The sequence below is a fragment of the Macrobrachium nipponense genome, chromosome 10, assembly GCF_015104395.2.
Source record: "Macrobrachium nipponense isolate FS-2020 chromosome 10, ASM1510439v2, whole genome shotgun sequence".
In the NCBI taxonomy this organism is placed as follows: domain Eukaryota; kingdom Metazoa; phylum Arthropoda; class Malacostraca; order Decapoda; family Palaemonidae; genus Macrobrachium; species Macrobrachium nipponense.
In genome coordinates, this window is record NC_087204.1 from 46,085,783 (window position 1) to 46,107,209 (window position 21,427).

At 37.1% G+C, this 21,427-nt stretch overlaps 1 protein-coding gene across 6 annotated transcripts in view; it reads right to left on the reverse strand.

Annotated features, from left to right (window-relative positions):
• Positions 1-21,427, reverse strand: part of LOC135223603 (uncharacterized) — a 124,256-nt gene that overhangs the window by 21,373 nt on the left and 81,456 nt on the right. For 2 of the 6 annotated variants that reach the window (XM_064262176.1, XM_064262177.1), the window contains exon 2: positions 20,363-20,763. The exons of 3 other annotated variants lie outside the window; for them this stretch is intronic. In XM_064262176.1, coding sequence (XP_064118246.1) covers positions 20,363-20,367 — 5 coding nt within the window. In that variant the 5' untranslated portion in view covers positions 20,368-20,763. The remainder of the gene's footprint in view (positions 1-20,362; positions 20,764-21,427) is intronic. One more of the 6 variants, XM_064262178.1, reaches the window with a different exon arrangement.

Below are 21,427 nucleotides of genomic sequence, written 5' to 3' on the forward strand. Positions count from 1 at the left end.
TAAGAGTCATATGGTCCTCATTCCTGACTAATCTGTTCGTTCACTACTCCAGCTTGGCTCAGGGTCCTTTCATACAAGCTCCCTTCTTCTTAACTAAACACTATTGTTCAATCATCATGATTCAAAACAAAATGATACACTTGACTGTGAAAAAAAGGGACTCTCGTAGAAGATACTTTCGCAACTTTCTTTTACTTGCATCTAATTAAAGCCAGACCCTATCAAGACAAAACAATTTTTTCTTGGCCCTTACACTGAACCTCTGATATCACCCATCTCTACTCCTGTCTCGATCCAATAATCTCTGTTCATATGGTGGGCAAAGGTTGGAAGAGTACTAAAAGGTTCACTCTTTTGTTTGTAAGCCTCTGTCGGTTCCGGTGAATGGTAGTATTGAAACCCTTCCATGTAACTAGCAAGGACACAGGTGATTCTACTAAATCTTTCGTATTATTCTTATTTGTTTAATCTTGTACATAAACTGGGGGAATCTTTTGTCGATACCCTTCTTAACTCAAAGTGTTCCTCTCAGTAGAACATAAGCTTATAGCCAAACTTCAGACTAAGAACATCTGCTTTCCACACCATCTAAGTACACATTTCACTACTCTTCCTGCGAGCTCTACTATACACGCTATCACTGTCAGTACTTCAACTTCCACACCTGCCTTTGTCCCAGCCATCTTCTATCGTTACCACCTTTTTACAAGACATTTTAGTCAGTAGCACATCTTTCTCTTTGAAAATTCATATCCGAACTGACCTGCCAAAAATTTATTTTGCCAAATGACTATTTTTTATTACATTTAGATAAAATATCAGTTCTGGTTTACAGCCTATTGCCGCAGATTCATTTAATAAAAATTATTTAAGTATTGAGAATTCAATTTCGAGATCATTATTTTGTTGACTTAATTATAGACAATTTGTCGTAACAATGAAACATCAATCGGGTAATATCTTTCACATCAAAAGCTTAGGTTTCATCCATCTGCATTCCTTTTTAACTAAGAAATATTTTCTACTCTTTAGATTCGTAATTAACAAACAGCATTGTTCTGATGTCATATTTCCAGAAATCGCCCCTTAATGGAAAATCTGTATAATCTTAACCCTTAAATATCAACATGCTGCGGTTGATGAAGATACTTTGTTACCGTCAAGTCAGACTCATTAAGGACAAAAGGAGGTAGCATCTAAAAACCTTTCCCATTATTTTCTGAATTATAAAATCAAACGAATAGAATAGAGGCAAGCGACATATGCCAGGAAGAGAAAATCATGGACAAGGTCTAAGATTCCCGGAAGAAGCACAAAAGAATTGATTGCATGCAACTGCATAAAAGATTCCGTAGAGAAAGACACCCTGGGGAGAAAAGACTGGATGACGAATAATTGTACTTTAATTGATATGATTAAGGGTTTCGTGCAAGCAGCCTCCTTGTATTTTTGCTGGTTGGTAGAACGTGACAGCAAACCGACATACATACATACATACATACATACATACATACATACATACATACATACATACATATATATATAATTATAGTGTGTGTAATATATACACAGCTTTATTGCAAGGCAGTATCAACCAAAGGCAACACGGTAGGGCGAACAAAATGTTTCGAAAGGGATTCCAGAACATTAAGTCAGAGGGTTTCCTTTTTTAAATTTACCCGTAGTAGGCAATGACAGTATTCTCCTCTTGCTGAGACCCACATATTGAATATATTTCAAATATATTTCCAGCCCTTCACAACGTGTAGTACTGTAAGCATCGCGAAAGCAAGATTCTATATCATATATAATTTATCTGTAATCCTAAAACATCGTCCAATTTATTTGGAGCTACTTCATCTACTCAACTTCATCATCACAAACAAAACAGTTATTTTTATATTCCAAATCTAGTTAAGACCTGTACCCGGAGTAATTTGACTAGAAATGGAAATCGATAGTAATCTCTAATTCTATAATGAGAGTCTGAATGTCCAGTCAAGTTATTTTTTCCAACATTAACACCGAAAGTGAATATTGCTTCTTGAATTAATTGCTACATTCAGTCCACGTATGATGGAAGCAGTAGAAGACTAGTTACCTAATGGGACTCTCAAAACACATTCGAGGTAAACATGTCATCGATGCAAATCGTACCCGTTGTTATGACGTTACCTCATCGCTGAGCAAAACGTTGGCATAAACAACTATAAAACGTCAAGAAGGATTCATTCGGCATGCTCCACTTATATACAGCTTTGCATACATAATGCATGCATGACCATTTGACACACAAAAGAATCATCCGTATCGGGCTGCATGACAAGCAAGAACGTATTCTTGCAACTCTCCTCAACAGTTGCTCAACCCACTTACCGCCAGTCACATGAGAGAACTGTCAAAAGAACTGGTCATGTGCGCATGCACCGACGCATGAATTGTGACGACTGGAAAGCGAGAATAACGTACGTCGACATGACTGCCGATACGCGAGATAAAATTCCATGAAGTTCTAATTCCCTTTGGAAAAGAATATTAGGGTTAAAATTACATTTTCCTGCATCTGCGCTTTCGTATTTACTGCTTATACTCATTCACTTATATGAGATTGAAGACGCTGCACAAGTAAGACTTTTTCCGTCAGATTTCGTCACATCTAGCAGATAGCAAGGGCTACAGCAGTACGCGGTCTTTACACTTTCTGTAAAGAGTACATATCTAGGTTACGCTTGATGCCCACACTACTGCCAGTTCCCACGACATTTCAGGATAAAATCCATAGGTTGCCGAAGTTTTCATGAATCTGAAGTCCGGTTGTTTCCTCTATCATTTATACGTATGAGATTCGTCAAAACTTAGCCGGGCCAACGAATCCATGTCTTACCTGGTAAATATATTAATTCAAGACTAAGCAGTATCGAGTGAGAAAAGACTGATTAATTTTATACTACAGAAACTTCCATGGTTCCTGTCTTAAGGAGAAAATCACGTTTTACTAGACATATTAATTTTCCATTTACGTACGAATTTTTTTTTTATTTACTATGGTTCGCCTCCTTCCTATTTTAAAGTTTTGCTTGCAACAGCACTGGCTAGCTTGTAAATCATCAGTATTCTAAAGTACACAAACATAAATTAAAATGCGTTATGCTGCTGCGAATAAAATTGTTGACAAAAGTAGGAAAAAAATTCGTATTCAAGTGATGTAGATAGAAACGGAAACAACAGGCTGATGCAAGTGCTAAATAATTATGAAGTATTGGGAGTGGAGGAGAAGTTACGCATATGCACGTGTGCGCGTACGCAAGCAAATGCGAAATAAACTCAAAAACATGTCACAACTCAACCTTACATAAACTTAATAGTACATTTAGTTCCATTCCTTCAACATAAAAATCTGACTTGGAGAAATCCCGTCGATGAAACGTGAACGAGTCTTATCCAGAAAGGTGAAAGGATCCCAGACAAAACAAATAAAGTTAACCCACTCTAAAAAGACTTTGCCTGAACAAATAATCTGGATAATAAATTATGTGTCATAAAATAACCTTGACATGTATCAAAAGCAGGAAGAATTTCTCTCTCTCTCTCTCTCTCTCTCTCTCTCTCTCTCTCTCTCTCTCTCTCTCTGAATTTTACAAGTGACTGTACAAGTTATTCAACGAAACTACTGTAATACAAATAAAATTGGTCGTGTTAATATAGCTATTTCGAGATCACATGCTCCTGCCAGAATTTACACAGCTTTAACTGCAATAAGTGCGACAGAACAACAGCTTTTGTGCGGAAAGGTGAGAATTTTGCTCGGTTAATACTTATAACCAATATCAATCGAATCATTAAGTGTAACAAATATACCGACGCATATGAAGCCAAAGGTGTCTATTACCCATCTCTGGATTGTCAAGGAAATGTTTCCCAAGTGTGGCTCACATCCTGATATCGGGCCCATCTACTTCTTGAAGGTGAAGCAACATTTTACTCCTTTAGGAAAAGAAAAACATCTGGAGTTATAGGCCCGTAGTAAAGGTCACTGATACACAATTGCAGATTCTGAAGGTTAATAGACTTCTACTAAATATTTATTCTCACTCTTCTACACACATTACTATGAACTTTACAGGAACAACAACGAAGACGAGATCAAATAGAACTGTGATACAGGGCGTGTAAAATATTGAAATGTATCTATATAAGAACTTTTACGCGCCACCTCCCTTTAGAACCATTCAAGGACATGCATCTCCCATCTGAACTCCCTTCCCCAAGCCACTGACATGAAGCGCGCAGAGGACACCGGAAGTTTATACACCACTTCCGGTCTTTGTAAGTAAGGGCAAAATTTAATAGTAGTACCAAACACGACTTCCCTCTGCGGTAAAACTGACCCTAAGGGTATCAGGAAATATCCAGACTGAATAAACTTGATATGACAGGGTACAGAAATAGGTAAATCGCAGAGGCGGGAAGTTCGCCGGTGAAGGCAATCGAGAAATCAGTGGGCGTGGCTAACATGCCGATCATGACCCTCACCATTCACACAAACGCTTTCAGGGATGATAAATTCCTTACTACTCCAGTCAGCTTTGGATCATTCTGAAGAAACAGAGACTACGAAATAAATGAAGTGATACGATTAGCGGTTTTTCAACAACGAAATTTCAATTGAGATACAAGAAAACGACCAGCTGGTAGTACAAGAAAATACTTAAGAGACGATATCTGTCGTTACTACAAAAATAATACTGGTGTCTACAGATTCTATGTTCTGAACCTCTTATGATTCATGAATAAAAGGGGACTCATTGCCTAAAGCTGTTTTCGCTCAAACCTCCATATCAATAAACCTAGCTCCCCAGTTATCTAACCGCTATCACAAAGGAGCTTCAGGTCATCGTACCTTTACAGCCAACGCTATACCCACAGGAAGTTGTTCTTACTCTTTCCAGATCACCTACGAAGTATAGTACTGTATTAACTGCTTGAAACAAAACTTTATGGAAGATAATCTTATACTATAAAAGAAGAATCAGTTCCGTGATTGGATTTGATTAAATTTGCACCCAGTTTCGGTAACAAATGCATCAGTCAACGTCGTCTAAAATTCGAGTTAACGGCACTGAAAGAATGGACCAAGACCCAAATTCTTGAAGCTGTCATCCTGAAATTTCAAATCTTAATTCTACACCGAAAGCTACAGTAATAATCACTGTTTCCGTCTACATCATGTTAAAACATGCAGTCACATTACAGATGTCTAAATTTCAAAAACAAACGAAAACTTTTTAAACACAAGACACTCGACGCTCGAACCACTTAGACAAGATATGTAAGGTCACATTTGGGAAATCTTGTTAACCGTGGTTCGGTGACCCATTTTCAATGACACACTTCATCTGCACCATATTTGCAAACTGAGACGGTAGAAGCTTATATCAGACGGTCTGCAACCTTCTTAACCTTTGTTGTGTCTACAAACTACTGCACTACATATCACACCGTGAGTTACATCCCTTGTTTCCGATTGTCCACATACGCCGTATGGGCACATGAGCAGTAAACATTTAACACCCTGAAAATTCTTGAAACATTCAAGATTATTTTTCATATACTTCCTTTTCCCCTTTGAAGGGGCAGGCGCCACAAGGTTAGGTATGAGGTAGCTAGCTCCTCGCCCAAGGTTTGATCCCAGCCGACTTTGACATTTAAACTGGGTGGACTGTCGGCCGTCAGGTGTGTGTGTGTGTGTGTGTGTGTAGAATCAACGGCCGCCGTCATTCCCATTTCCACCAACCATATTATTGTATATGCCAGAATCGAAGATCGATGAACTTCGCAGGGGGAAAATAATTTTTTTTTTCCAATAACACAAAGACACTAATAGTATCTCATCTACTGGATAAAATTTTATTTCTAATATCAATAAAATTATCATCTGAAGACCCTACTTGGTTGATCGCGTACATCCTAAAGGAATCCACTCGCAATCTAATTCTTTTCCAAGTCATTGTTTCATTCGCTGTACAATATCCATTATACTTTATTCATGATTAAGTCCTTTTGTTCTTTATGCATTCACTAAATCAATCCGATTTAGTACGAACAATATCTGGATGGGTATCTGTAACGTCGTCTAATGCAATGCTGCCAAGAAATATTTTCTACATTTTCTATATTCTACCATTTTTATCAAGCTGAAAAGTCGCAATAACACGGTTCTTTTAAATATTTGGGGGAGTAAAGATTACTTCAAGCTCGTTTTTAACAAACATCACTTCCAATGGCTAAACAACATCTTCAAAACTGGGCGGTTTTTTTCGACGTCGTAAGTTCTTGTTTCAATTTACAAAGACGGAAAGTATTAAAGAATGTCAGTTTTCCCTTCCCCGTTTAATATACTACTTTATTCAGATCGTTCATTCCCTTCTACTCTCTAGAGTGAGCATGTCTGTTTTCTAGATTATTTGCTTCTTTACTCCAGTTAGCACCAGTTACTAAAGCTTCGTGCCATCCTTATCTAGCGGGTTTAAAACACTCCTCTAGCATCTGGGGATGGTCTTTCGGACTACTCGTAAATCGAGGGGAGCAGTCGACGACACCGAACAGCAGACCCTAAGTTTTATGGTTATCACTGTGGTGATTTTTCCAATGAACATTCTCTCTCCTTGTTTGTTTCCCCTTGATCCACAGAAGCTTTCAGTTTTCATAAGGCGTAACCTACAGCTTACTTTGACAATTAGGCCATAATATCGTCCTTTCCCAGTCTTCTTTTTCCGCTGACTGAAACTGGTAAATCAAAGGGTTCCAATTCATATTAACCTTAGCATAAAAACCTACACATATTCGATGAATAACAGATTAAAATGAGTGTAAGTGTACATGCATAATGTTTACATACACTTCTAAAAACAACCAGGTACTTCCTAACCACTGAAAACATGCATTTCAAATCTTAATTAGATGTAAAATGGTTATAATGTACATTTCTTCGTTAGTACAGAAACATATCCCCTTTCATATATTAATGAATTAAAGCATCCTTTTTACTTCTTATTAACTAAGTCCTAGGCAACTTCGAAGAAATAAACAGATTTTCTGAACAGCGGTGTTCCAAATTTATGTTTTATACACACACATACATACATACATACATACATACATACCTTCTATATATATATAATATATATAATATATAGATATATATACACCCCACTACACACCACATATATATATATCATACAATATATATAACATAAGAATGTATGTTATATATAAGAACTAAATGGTCAAAATCGACTATATTTATATCTAAACCAAAGAGAGATTCGAATTCTGTCGGGCAGTTGCACTTAACTATAATTCTCCTTGGGTATAGGTATTCAAAGATTGTGAGAATAAAATTACATTTCTGAGTCAAAAAAAAAAAAAAAAAAAAAACAAAAAAAAAAAAAAAAAAAAAAAAAAAAAAAAACCACCCGTATAAAAGTTATAAACATTCAAAAATAGCCACGTGTAACAAACTCAGCAATCTGCAATCACGCTGGCGATGGCCGAAACCAATTCTAGTTAAAAAACCGAATTCCACAGGATTATGAACAGAAGATTCGATATCACCTTATATCTCCCTTGATAACCGAATAGTCGAAGTCGATTGCTACTGGATCTACACCAAGGGCCCCGATTCGAAACCTGGGCGGGCCAGACCCGCTTTCAAATTGCAACTTCCCTTGGAGCTTAGAATTCCCAATGTATATATAGTGTATTCTATACTGAATTATATCTTGTCTTAGATTTTAAAAATGTCACACAAATGTAACAAAAACTCTCTCACACACACACACACACATATATATATATATATATATATATATATATTTGTAGGAAAACAGATGGCCTCGAAAAAACTATATATGTATATTATATATACATATATATATATATATATATATATATATATATATATATTATATATAATAGTTATTATATATATTATATTATATATATATTTTATAAATATATATATAATATATTATATATATGTATTATTACTGTAGCATATGCACTAAAGTGCAAATGACAGGTGTTCGTTTCATATTTATCCATATATATTCCCATTTGAACTCGTCAGATGGCCAAGTCCCATAAATTTGAAGCTATACAAGAGGGTACAGATAGATTACGAGTCTACTCTTTTCTACTACCGATTTACGCTTCAGTAGCTTAATATCACAACTAACTCTTTGCCCAACGAATATGCTTAAGAAAGTATAACTGTATATTTGTGTCAAACTATTATACGAATTGTTTGTGCATATACATAATCCTACGTGTACCAGCACATAAATCTGTATCTGATAGTAAACGCAATTGTTTGTGTTACATTGTCTTCAGGAATTTTATATAAATGTAACTGCTTGAAAATATACTTTTCATCTGAGTAGTTGCATCCAACTGAAATCCTTTCACGAGTATGTACCACAATAACTTGTTTTGTTTCGGTAGGAACAATGGCAGTAATCTCCACAGCCGATCTAAATATCTCAAACGTGTTAACGTTATGTAGATTGCGAATTTCTTGCCTTAAAAACTGCAATTTCAACCCCTCACTTGGAAAAATGTGTCCAAAAAGATCGTACCAAGAGTTTTCCCAAGCCGCGGTCATAAAGGACGCAGTCTTGAATCAAAGGGCCTAATTGTATCATACGAATGCCTAGTATCATTAACAAACGTTACTAGCTTGCTATAAACGTCTGGTGAGCACTTTCACCATTATATGCATAAAGGGCCATATTCTACTACATACGACCCCATTGTGTTACACGAGCGTCTGTAGAATTCAAACAGCTTATATCCCAGCAGCGTCTCAGTGAGTTGGGAACCAAGACTTCTCATGAATCATAAGCTTTGTTACTAAGTGAAAGTATTACCTAAAGGTAAAGACAGGAGACATGTAACCCTTTACCCGTTTAGTGCACATTCCATTTGAAAGAGAGAGAGAGAGAGAGAGAGAGAGAGAGAGAGAGAGAGAGAGAGAGAGAATATTGATTAATGGTGGAATATGGCCTTACCGTATCAATAAATCAATCTATCTGCAGTTGGTTAATTACAAGTAAAAAGAACTAAGGCGAAAGGAGACGACTACTTTCTTTTCATGTAAGACAAAGAGTAGTATGGGGTAAAGAAAACGACGTCAGTGTTACAATTATTGTTCTTCCTTGTTAACTAATCGTCTCTAGCTTCCTGAACCCTTTCATAGAGGGACTGACGACAAACCTCTTAATTAAACCTTTCACTCACTCCAAGTGACCTCGAAAATGCCACAGTTTCCTGGACGTATCTTATAGGCAACCCTAAACAGCGCGCCATGGCCTTGAAACATCCACCAAACACCAACGGGAAGAATCCGAAAGGTGAAAAGGTGAAGTGATAACACAAAACAACGTCGCACGGTCGCCGTAAACCACCGGCATGTGGCTTCCCAAACAGGATATGGAACACTTAGGAGGAGGGCGCCATCTTCTCTTTTGTCCTGTATCGATATCCAGCAACGGACCCTTCAGACGATACAATATAGAGTGGAATTAAAGAGAATATAAAACTAATACGGTTTCAATGCATAATACAGGGAACCATCAAACCACCAGATAAACAATTAAAAGCTTAAGTCCGCGGAGGAAGCACGGCTTTTCGCGAAACTTGGTGACCTTAATACAACGTTTTTGGCAAAGATTCGGATACCGGACACCCCGTTAACGTCTGCGTAACATTCATTACGTCCTGTTATTTAGACAAAAAAAAATTACTATAATACTATAATTACAATCTTTGATCCAATAGTACACCCTTTGTATTTTCCCAGGAATACATAACCAGCATATCACTTCACATGCGCTAAAGCAATGCGGCAAAATGAAGACATATGGTATCATTCGGCTCCGGGATAGTAATTAACGTTATATTCAGCCGGTGGAATTCAAACTCACTGACACCATCAGATATAAGCCAAAAAGCACCAAACTGAATATCAGAATTAACCCAATTTCAAGCACTTGTACCAAACTAAGTACATGGATATATTCAGTGACGTTTCTTCCTCTTATGCTGACTAAGAGAAGTTCTCAGCGCTAAATTTCTATAGCATTAAAATTTCTCTCAAGAGAACATGCCTCTGTTAATTAAGAAAAAGCACAACCTCCCCTTTTCAAAGATCGATATCGAGACCAAGAGAGAGAGAGAGAGAGAGGGGAGGAGAGACTGAGCGAGACAAGCGAACAGCACTTGAAACCTGTTTGTCGCTTTATGCGAGTCTTCCAGCTATCCAAGGATACAAGCTTGGATGCTATGTAACCAAACCGTTACTTCATTTAACACAAACTAAGAAGACAAACTTCCACTTGATGGTGATGAGAGTTATCTACATGTAGTTGACTTCACAGCACAGGCAACACACTGAAAGAGAAATTTATAAAATTTTTGAGTCGCACTTCATCATACTCTCACAACTTTACACAATTCAAGATTTCTTTCAAGACAATCGGAACTTCCCTATATATTACAATGAGCACTTCAAATCTTCTGATCATTTCCACCACGTTCATATCACGCTCTCTGTATTCATTATGGATGCAGACTCCTCTCCAGCACCTTGCGTAACTTTGCTTGCCTGACATTGCCAAACAATGAAGCATAAGAAACTATCTCAACTTAACACAAAAACTAACACAAAAACTAAATGTGACGTACATGAAACTTTATAAACCCTACACATTGAAAGAGGCTGAAGGAAAAGAAAATAAGCAAATTGGGAGGGAAGAGGACTTTGATCTGAACTCCAAGGTGGTGATAGACCTTTCTGAAAGAAGTTACTCGGAACAGGACACATGAGCTTACTCACAGACATACAAACATGGACGTTCTCCAGATACATCATTTACTATATCCCAACAAGTTGGACGGGCACAGTTACGTAAGCATTCCATTCACAGTAACCCAGCATATTTAAACTGGAGTATTCTTTCTATATCAAGATGGAGTCTATTTCACATCTGATTTCAAATGTAGGAAATGAGTGTGCACGGGAACAAACAGTTTATATAAAATAAGATAGAATCTATTTTAAAACGACTCCCAAATATATTGAACATTTGCATCACTTATGCACTTAATACTGTTTTCTTGCTACACAATCCAAAACTAGAGTCATCCCCGCCATGCCCCCTGGGTTTTGTATACACATAAACAGGAACTTTTAGAAAGAAAACATACCAAAGTTCAAGGCGAACAAAGAAATCTGAAACTTTTCCATGCTTAAAGGTCATTTATTGTATTGAATATAGAATTTAGGTCAAAGACCAAGCACTGGGCTCTATGAAGTCATTCAGAGCTGAAGCGGAAATTGACAGTAAAAAGTTTGAAAGGTGTAACGGGAGGAAAACCTCGCAGTTGCACTATGAATCAATTGTTAGGAGAGGGTAGAAAGTAAGATGTTGAAAGTCAATATGAAAGGAGGTACAGTACAAAGAACGGAAGGGGTTGCAGCTAGGGGCCAAAGGCACGCTGCAAAGAACCTTAGGTGATGCCTACAGTACCGCATGAGGTGCACAGATGGCACTACCCCTCCGCCTACGGGAATTTCTTGTATGGACATGGTTCACTGAAATATAAAGTAGATCAATCGTGAATGAACTATGATCTTTAAACATAAGGCAAAATCAGGTGGACCGGAAAACAAACAGAGAGGAGTAAATCAAAATTTAGTACTAGCACTTTTTAACTGGAATTGGAATACAGAATTTAGGCCATAGGCCAAGAGCTGGGACCGACGAGGTCACTCGGCACTGAAACGGAAATTGACAGTAAGAAGGTTTGAAAGATGTAACAAGAGGAAAACCTTGAAGTTACACTATGAAACAATCGTATGGAGAAGGTGGAACGTCAGATGGAAGAAAGAATATATGAACGGAGTTACAGTAAAAGGAATGAAAGAGGTTGCAGCTGGGGCCCAAGGGATGCTGCAAATAACCTTAAGTGACGGCTGTACCACGGCTGTGCAATGACGCCACTACCCCTCTTCAGAGACTACTTTTCAAGCATAGAAATCCAGCTAACGAACACCTAGATATGGACTCACTGCAAAGACTTTAAAAAGCATGTTTTGCAGAGTTGGATTTTCTGGCAAGTCACAAAAGAAAATTCTTCAGCTTATTACAACCAAGTGTTTTTAGCAATAAAATGATATTAATCGACAAGAAGTTCTAAATGCAAAGTTTTTAGTAACGTCGTTATGCAATTCAGTACCAAATATTTCAATTTTTTTCATACCCAAGACTCGGTGCAATGTTTATCACTTTTAAGTACATTAGGTTAGTTTATTTTCAATGTCTCAACTTCCATATTCTTTCTCAATCTCTACATTTTTCCTTTCACAAACTGATTTAATAGGACCAACTCCACAGTCCTGGATACCCAAATTATGAGAAATCTAAGACTAATTCACTCATCTCTCATATCTTCTTAGGAATAACTATTGTGTGTATGACATGAAATGTATTTGAGCTAATTTGTGTAGCGACTGCCTTTAATATCTTCAATTTCGCTTTCTCTTACAGGCACCGAAATTATGGTAATAACGACACTGAAAAGAACAATAAGAAAAAAACACGTAATGCAGCCCCTCAGCATTACGCTGGGAAGTATTATTCCTACTAAAACCTAGTCCCAGTCCCAATCCTTATCCAGATCGGGGTGGAAAATTTCTGGCAACGCACCACGAGTATTCTTGCATCTACGTTTTATCGTCACAACGAGATGACGACGCAAGAGTTGGATGAAGTAAACAGCAACAAAGGAAAGATGATATGAAACTAGTTCATAGAGGAACTGTGTCCCTCGAGTGTAATGAAGAGTGGCTTGTTGCGCAAAGTCAGACAATGAGCACGTGCTTGCACGTCCTCAATTGGCAAGGACTCCACCATGACCCTGGCATCTACAAGAGGCATGATGGCAACACAGCACGTGACCTTAATAGTGACGTCATCTAACAGAATGGCATAGATTTCCTTTCAATTATTTGTACATCCTTTGTTTCAACGAAGGTACGACGGGCTAAACATATCATCAACCAAATCCACATTGGAAAAAATTGGTCCAATAACACAAAAACAAACCTAATCCGACACTTCATTTGTGCATGCCCGTCCACACGCGGGCGTGCAACAGCAACTGGCTGCATTTTTATCTAGATTCCAAACAGTGTGCATAGCACTAAGACTAATACCAGGATTTCCCTAAAAACAACACCCACCCACAAATACAACAAATTAAACCCATCCATTTTGTTGCTTTTGGTCATACCTATATTACTAATACGCGAATCCTAATAATGTAACACAATTCACAGCTACAGCATCTGACCAAAATACTGAAAAAACTAACATATGGTGTCTTTACTTTCAACAATAAAGGGTAAACCGCACAAAAACTCCATAATCCCATTTGTTTTACAGCATTTTTTTTTCTCTGCACGATATGGTAACACTACTAAGGGAACAAATTGAAGTCAGCACACTCTACAAGGTGATCTAATAAGGCTAGAAAAGGACGAGCCGTATTGCCGTTAATTCTGCCCTTCAAAAATATCAGACGAGATGATGTGACGTTCTAATTAATGAGCGCTTGAAAACCCAATGTTAAAAATATTTGGAGTGGAAGTACGAAGGTGCAATTTGCAGGAATAAAGACCACGAGAAAAATGAAGTAACTATCAAATAAAAACTATGAACGTACTGTAAACGTACAACTTACTTCAAAATATGTATTTAATATTAAGGAGAAATTATATTTAACTCGGCTAAGGACGCAAACTAACACTCATAAAGGTCTTGAAATGTTACCCTTAATTTCATTTCTGCAGCAATAAACGGAATTTACTTTCCAACGTTTGTAATATAGAAGACAACTTCTGCTGCTTTTGCATACAATAAACTGCGTATGAATAACGATAGCCGAGCTGGAAAACAAAAATAAGTGTACTTTATAAATGCCAACTTACAACCGTATTTTTCTAAATGTTTTAAAAATTACCAAACACAAAAACCAAAGCAATGGGAGGAAATGTTCAGGTTAATTATAATAAATCATATCAATGACTATATATAATAAATTAAAGAAATGGTAAATATAACCAAGAAATTTTAAAGAATTTGTAGCAGAAACGAGGACATGACAACTGTTCAACAAGAGCGTGCTAGAGCAATTTAATGGCTCAAGTAGGTTGCCAGTTATGTCTTACACAAATTATCTCCATAATCTAGTCTCTCAGTTGTCAGTTGTTCCACATTAATATACTTGTAAATGACTTCACTAACGAGTTCCATAATCTGAAGAAGCTGAAAAACCTAAGCCAAGAACAAAACGCTTTAGAAAAGTTTTGCGTTACTGTGTAATATTTAACCAAAGCCAAATAGCTGGTGTGCTTTCCTTCCGAGACATACACCAGTCTCGTTTACCACTCACAACCGCCATCCCGCTGAGAAAATCTAATTCTTACCAAACCGTCCAGAAAGGTCACGAAATTATGCCAGTAGTATGCCAGATTTAATTAAACTTCCTTTTACGCCCATTCCTTTTCATATAAGTGTTACGCTTCTTGACAGCCTGACACACTCCTCCATGGAGCTATGCCCGAGGACACTTCAGATGAGTTTGAAATTTAATATAAATCTTTAACTGACAACAATACAGATGATGATAATGGTATATTCTTTACTTATAGCAAAATCGAGAGTTGGTTCATTAATATATAAAACATGCCCAAATGCAATGTGTAAGATATATATATATATATATATATATATATAATATATTATTATATATATAAAACATATATTTCATATACATAAAAATATACAAAGAGAGAGGGGAGAGAGAGAAGAGAGACGAGAGAGAGAAAGAGAGAGAGAGAGAGAGAGAGAGAGAGAGAGAGTATGTGTGTACCAGAGCGAAATGTGACGTTGAAAGCATGTTAACAGATTTCTGAATTGGCTTTTGTTGAACAGAATTGCGCTGCAACCACGATGATTAAATTAAATCATGCTGTTTGTTTATACACACATTATAAACAAACATTCATACACAATTTTACATATACATACATACATATACTCGAGCAGATTGCACGGTTTCGCCCCTGCTTGAAAGTTGTTATTAGCGACCCAGTATAGTTCTCCAAATTTAGCCAAATAAAGCTCCTGGAATCCACGTGAGAAGTTACGTGTTGCAAATGAAAAGGTTTTCCACTATTCTTATAGCTGCCGGATGACTAATGCACTGAGCTACTGGTACGTGTTCAATACAAATAGTAATTCAAATAATATAACTTTATCTGATGTATACTCAATTCATAAATATCAAAGACAAACACGATGAAGCGAGAGCGAAACTGTTATTTTCCTTTGAAACTATTTTATCATATCGTATATTTCTTGTGTTATTCTGATAAAACGGTTGAATTGACTGGGAGTCAAAACCTTTTCATTTCTAGCTCCCATTGCAAAAGCCTTATCATCCTCAAATATTTTCCAATGTCTACATGAAGAAAGTGCGTTATCTGTTATAGTTCCCGTAAAAAAAAAAAATAAACAAACGGCAATGGTTTCTACAACGGTCGCACATACGGACACAGAGCTAATGATAAAAAGATCGACCACGACCTCTTCAAGCAGTCTTTTAAGACCACCGTTTCCTCCCAATTTCAAGGTAGACATTCAAAAAGTCTTAGTTCCGATTCGGAGAAGTTACCTTTGTGGATCAATTTTCAAGTGGCCCAGGCAAGCCATCTGGGAAAAGACGGGCACTAGGCCTTAAGGGTCGTTTACATGTAGCCTTCCTTAAAGGCCTTGTCCAGACGAACGGGCCTGAGCGGCGGGCGAAGCATGTCACTGGTGCCTGTGTTGAGCGAAATCACCAGTCGGTTCCCGGTGAATCTGAGGCAAGTTACTGGAGCTAACGACACTGCCAAGACTTACGTTATCACAGGGGACCCCAATAAGTTAAATATTAAAAGGAATATTTTATCATAGATCTTTGTAACTTGAGCATGGACTTGGCATTTTGTATACAAGCAAAGAAAGAAAAAGCCAATGGGTTAGGTAACTGGATCTTACATAAATAAACAAATTAACGTAAGCAAATGCCTTAGAAATTTCAATATATAAATACAAAATATATACATATAGATACATACAGTGTATGTGTATGTATATATAATATATATATATATATATATATATATATATATATATATATATATATAATAATATATATATATATATATAGATATATATATATATTATATATATATATATATATAATATAATATATATATGTGTGTGTGTGTGTGTATGTATATATGTATACATATATATACACACATGTATAACTGAATAAAAAAACTGGAACGTGATGAATGTAGTATAAATAAAAGCAAAAGCCGAGAAGGGAAGTGAAACAATGGAGTACCCTATTGTTTCACTTTCATTCGTGGCTTTTGCCTTTATTTATACATATACATTATAAACATATATACATGCATATATAAATACGTACACTAATGCATGCATATGCAGTCGTGGCGCTCTATACTGACACCAAATATCTTGAACTATTCTTATAGTTCCCCGAGTAAAATCACAATTGCGACCGAATGACAAACGTTTTGATAGGACTTCTTCCTAGACAATTTCTACCAGCTTTTCTTCAAGGTCATTTGCCCAAATGTCTACTGTCATTATCAATAAAAAATAAGCTGCTGTTCATTTGGCAATTTTGCTTCATACTAATTCCTCCCTCTCTCTCTCTCTCTCTCTCTACGTTGTTAAAAATGTCAGCGTTGCTTCCAGTCGACCCTATGCTGTTTTGCTGTGTCGCATGTTTGTATCTTGTTTTCGGATGTATGACTCAACCTTTGCTATGAGTGTATGGAATCAGTGGCCATGATGGAATGTACTTCCACTCATTCTCATATAGTAGTTTCTATAATCATGTCCACAGGCATATTGTAGTTACGTACTATTGTTGTATGGATCCCATAAACATCGCTATTTAGCCAATCTTTGCACCACTCGTCTTTTTCTTTATACATACGCAAATTATTATGCAGCACAACAGTTTTTCTGAGCAATACTAGCCACCATGGTTTTGGTACGACACTCGACAGTGTACTGGCGTGGCATTGTCGTCGGTCAAGTCCGCCCATTCGTCAACTCTGCCGTGTGGCCACTTCTCTTTAACCCCAACAAACTTTTGTACCCATAGTCGAGAGAGAGAGAGAGAGAGAGAGAGAGAGACTGTATAAACATCAAAAATACAGTAACACTTGCGTATGCATGAAAGTACTTGAAGAAACTACTCAACTACAGTCTTGCATAACAAGGCATAACTAGCACTTCGTACAGAATTATCACCTCATGCGTTATCATATTTGTAAGCATTGGCTGATATCACATTCGTAGTAACAGCAAATTAAAAAAAAAAATAAATAAAGTAGCTCACTCATATTTCTTTACCCAGCCGACCATTAACGTTGGAAGGACAGCAAGTCTTATGAAGCTGCTGTTAAACGTAGAAATGGAAAACCCGATTGCTGGCTTAGATTAAGTCGACCATATGACACCATATGCCACAGCACGAAAGCGACTTGCAAGTGATTGTGCTTTTGTAGGAGGCTTGGTATAGACATTTGGCCTTGGTAAAATCAACACTGACGGGATATTATAAGCAGTGATTCAAAGAACTAGGTTTATGGAAAGCCGTTCTTCCGTTCATGAACTGAACAATTAAGTGAAAAAACAATCCGGAAGTCGATAGTCGATATATATATATATACATACATGCAAACATATAAATAATAAACCCATGTTTATTTTAGTCTAGTGTGAAATCACCGTTTAAGAACAATTTCTACGGGATTCTTTAAGTCATAACAACAGTGCGAGTGAGTTTTGTGTAGGGAAACCATTGTAACTTGACACCCCTAAAACCAGTGAAGCGCACCAAAATCAAAAGGAATCAGAAACTACAAATCCCACATCATTTTGATGAGAAATGCAAAAAAAATTAGATAATTTTCTTCATGCCCACCATTATCCCTATGCTAAGGAGTCGGTTGTCTTTATGACTCCTCTCCAACTATTCCTATTAAAAGGATCTTCGTCCACTAAATTCTTCTTATCGAAACCTTCATCCGCACTTGATCACTCCATGTATTCCTCTGCTTCTCTTGATCTTCTACCACTAACAGGTGTCACCCAAGTCTTCTTCCCTCAAAATTGCCACCCCGACACCTATTTCTACATTTTCAAGCCCATTCCCCCTCAATTCCCTCCATTCCCCGAAAGCTGCTTTCATATTACCTTCAGCATTGACTTCACTGGGCCCCTCATGGCTTAAAGTAGATCAAAGGTATTTGCAACTCTCTCTTTGTTTTAAATCTACACCTCTTCTATCCTAGATAAATGATAGTCTCTCCCCCTGCTTGCTGGATACCATAACCTCAGTTTTATCCACATTTACCACCATACCTTCCTCCCCCTCTCTTAATCTTTGCACGAACACGCCAACGAACCGAGCAAAACATTTTCTCACAAAAGGGACGAAACTGATGGCGGCCCTAAATGGTTTTACAACAGAGGCACTTTCGGGAAGCAGGGCCATGAAACATTATCTAAGAAATAAGCTGACGAAACTAATCATGTAGAATTGTATTACTTCCAACAAATGAGAGAGAGAGAGAGAGAGAGAGAGAGAGAGAGAGAGAGAGAGAGATGAGAGACGAGAGAGAGAGAGAGAGAGAAGAGAGAGAGAGAAATTGTATTACTTTCAACAAATAAGAGAGAGAGAGAGAGAGAATTGTATTACTTTCAACAAATAAGAGAGAGAGAGAGAATTGTATTACTTTCAACAAATAAGAGAGGAGAGAGAGAAAATTGTATTACTTTCAACAAATAAGAGAGAGAGAGAGAGAGAGAGAGAGAGAGAGAGAGAGAGAGAGAGAGAGAGAGAGAGAGCATACAAGTCTGCAGCAAAACAAGATACAATACCGGAACCCGGCAGTCTTGTGTACTGTCGACCTTGAGCACCGCTCGTTACACGAGGGCTGACAATGACCGTTTAAGAAGTTGCTCATCCCAGCTTGCAAATTACCCGCATATTACTTCGACGCATCATGCGAGAAGGCTGATAACTTGTTAACCAGTATTCCATGATGCAATTTCCTTATATGAAGAAAGCAGAAAAAAAGCACCTAACGAGAATTTAATTAAAAAAAAAAAAAAAAAAAAAAAAAAAAACTCACCAGAAGAATGACAGCATCCCTTCCAAATGCGCACGCGCATCAACCACCTTGCAACAGTTTTACAGTAACGCTCTTACAACAAAGAAACAAAGTGCACAATTACTAACCACACAACAGTCCTCTTCCTAAAACGAAAAAATTCAAGGATCTTATCTTCGGACTGCGAATAGTGAACTTGTGTTTCCTGATTCCTACTCAAGTTTTTTGTGTCGTGCCTTTCCCTCAGCGACCTTCAACGGTTAGCCGTAAAAAGTTACCTGCTATTCGAGGTCTACGTACTCCTCTTGAATCCTTTTTAACCACTGTCTAATGTATTTAGCTTAAACAGGAAAACACTGCCATGAAAACAAAAACAAAAATAATAAGATTGACAACCTCTGGTTTCATACAGTATGTTACGTAAAAATCCCTCGTCAAACTCAAACACTATCTAAGAGAACTCCATGTTCTACACATCAGTGATACTGCTATTAACTGTTTTTTTTTTTCTTTTTTTAAAAACAGCATATCATTCACAAAAGGAAATTCACCAAACGTCCGATATTCTCACTTGGAATACTATTTCACGCGGTATCGCTACTTCCAGGTAAGGATAATGCTAACCTGCCAAAGGTCCATCATCCAGAAGCACAACAAACCTACTTGAGTAATGCAATTCTGGGACACGTTTGTCAAGTTCAACGAATTACGTTCAAACTACAACACTTACCAAACAATCGTTGTTTTTGTTCATGTCAGTCACAACGATCTCAACTATTTTATACCAAGATAATATAAAATCACTTTAACCATCGTACGAATATTAATCTATTATACATACATAGTATACTGGATGTGTTAAATATGAAGTGAATTGAGACATGTCATACCCTGTGAAAGTTACGTATATAAAGAAATACGAATATTTCATAGATAAGCAAAAGCCTAAAAAACCTAAGTCAACCGAATAGCTTGTATCAATTTCTCTTCTATTTTCTTATAACTCGACAATAAAAAATGATGACCACCTACCCCATACCGAAGAACAGAGGATGACGTCCACACTACAGTATATACAATAACAGGGGACCATGTAGGCCTAAGCACAGGTTTGGCCTTCACCCTTTAAACAATTAGAAAGTCTTCTCTACAAAGACCAATGATCACCAATCACGTAAAAGAAACAAACAAATCCATAAGGTGTCTATTTTAACCAAACGCGTCCCGAAACGAATAAGCTCATTTTATCATTTTGGTGAAGACTGGCTTTGACGACACTCGAATGAATCCAGGAAAGTTAGTTGCAAGTTTGTTCTTTCCAGATATCGACTTTCACTTTTCTTTCAACACTTTCGTTTGTTCGTCACTTTCGATGCACTCCAGCGTCGCTAAAATTAAAGTCCTGTGGATTCAAAAGTTTCGTATATTCACAGCTGAAACAACAAACGGGAAACTAGTTCAATGGTAATGCATTGAAGCCTGTTTAGATTTAAGGAGTTTATTTATCATTCTGGTTGAGGAAAAATATGGGAAACGAACAGTCACACACCATACACCAGAAACAAAATATTTAATAGTAGTCTACTTCACGCTGCAATTTAGGAAGAAGTATCTGGGAGGTATTTCCGTGAGGGGGCAGACAGAATTTTGGACTAAGGCTATTCAAAGTACTACGAAAAAAGGCAAAGTTTGTATCTAAACTTTAAATCAGAATCTAATGCAACTACCTACGAAGGGGAAAAAATCTACGTTAATGCAGTCCGAATGTAAGTAATACCAAACAAAAGATTAACATTCAGTCTTCAACTTTCAAGTTCTATTCTTCCACTCCTATACACGTAGTTGTCTTCCACCTTATAAAAAAAAAACTAAGCCTAACGATACATGTGGTCGTCCAGTCACGTTCCCAATAGTAGTTATTTTATTGGGACTTTGAAGTCTTCATGCTTTTATATGCAGAGTATAAATGTTTTAAGCAATTTAAAATATTCAATTAGTAAGTACTTCATATCCACAGATGATTGCTCGTCTTACTACAATTGCCCTGCTCCACATGCACTGTCAAAGACAACTGACTTGTTAGTAATACTTAAACGC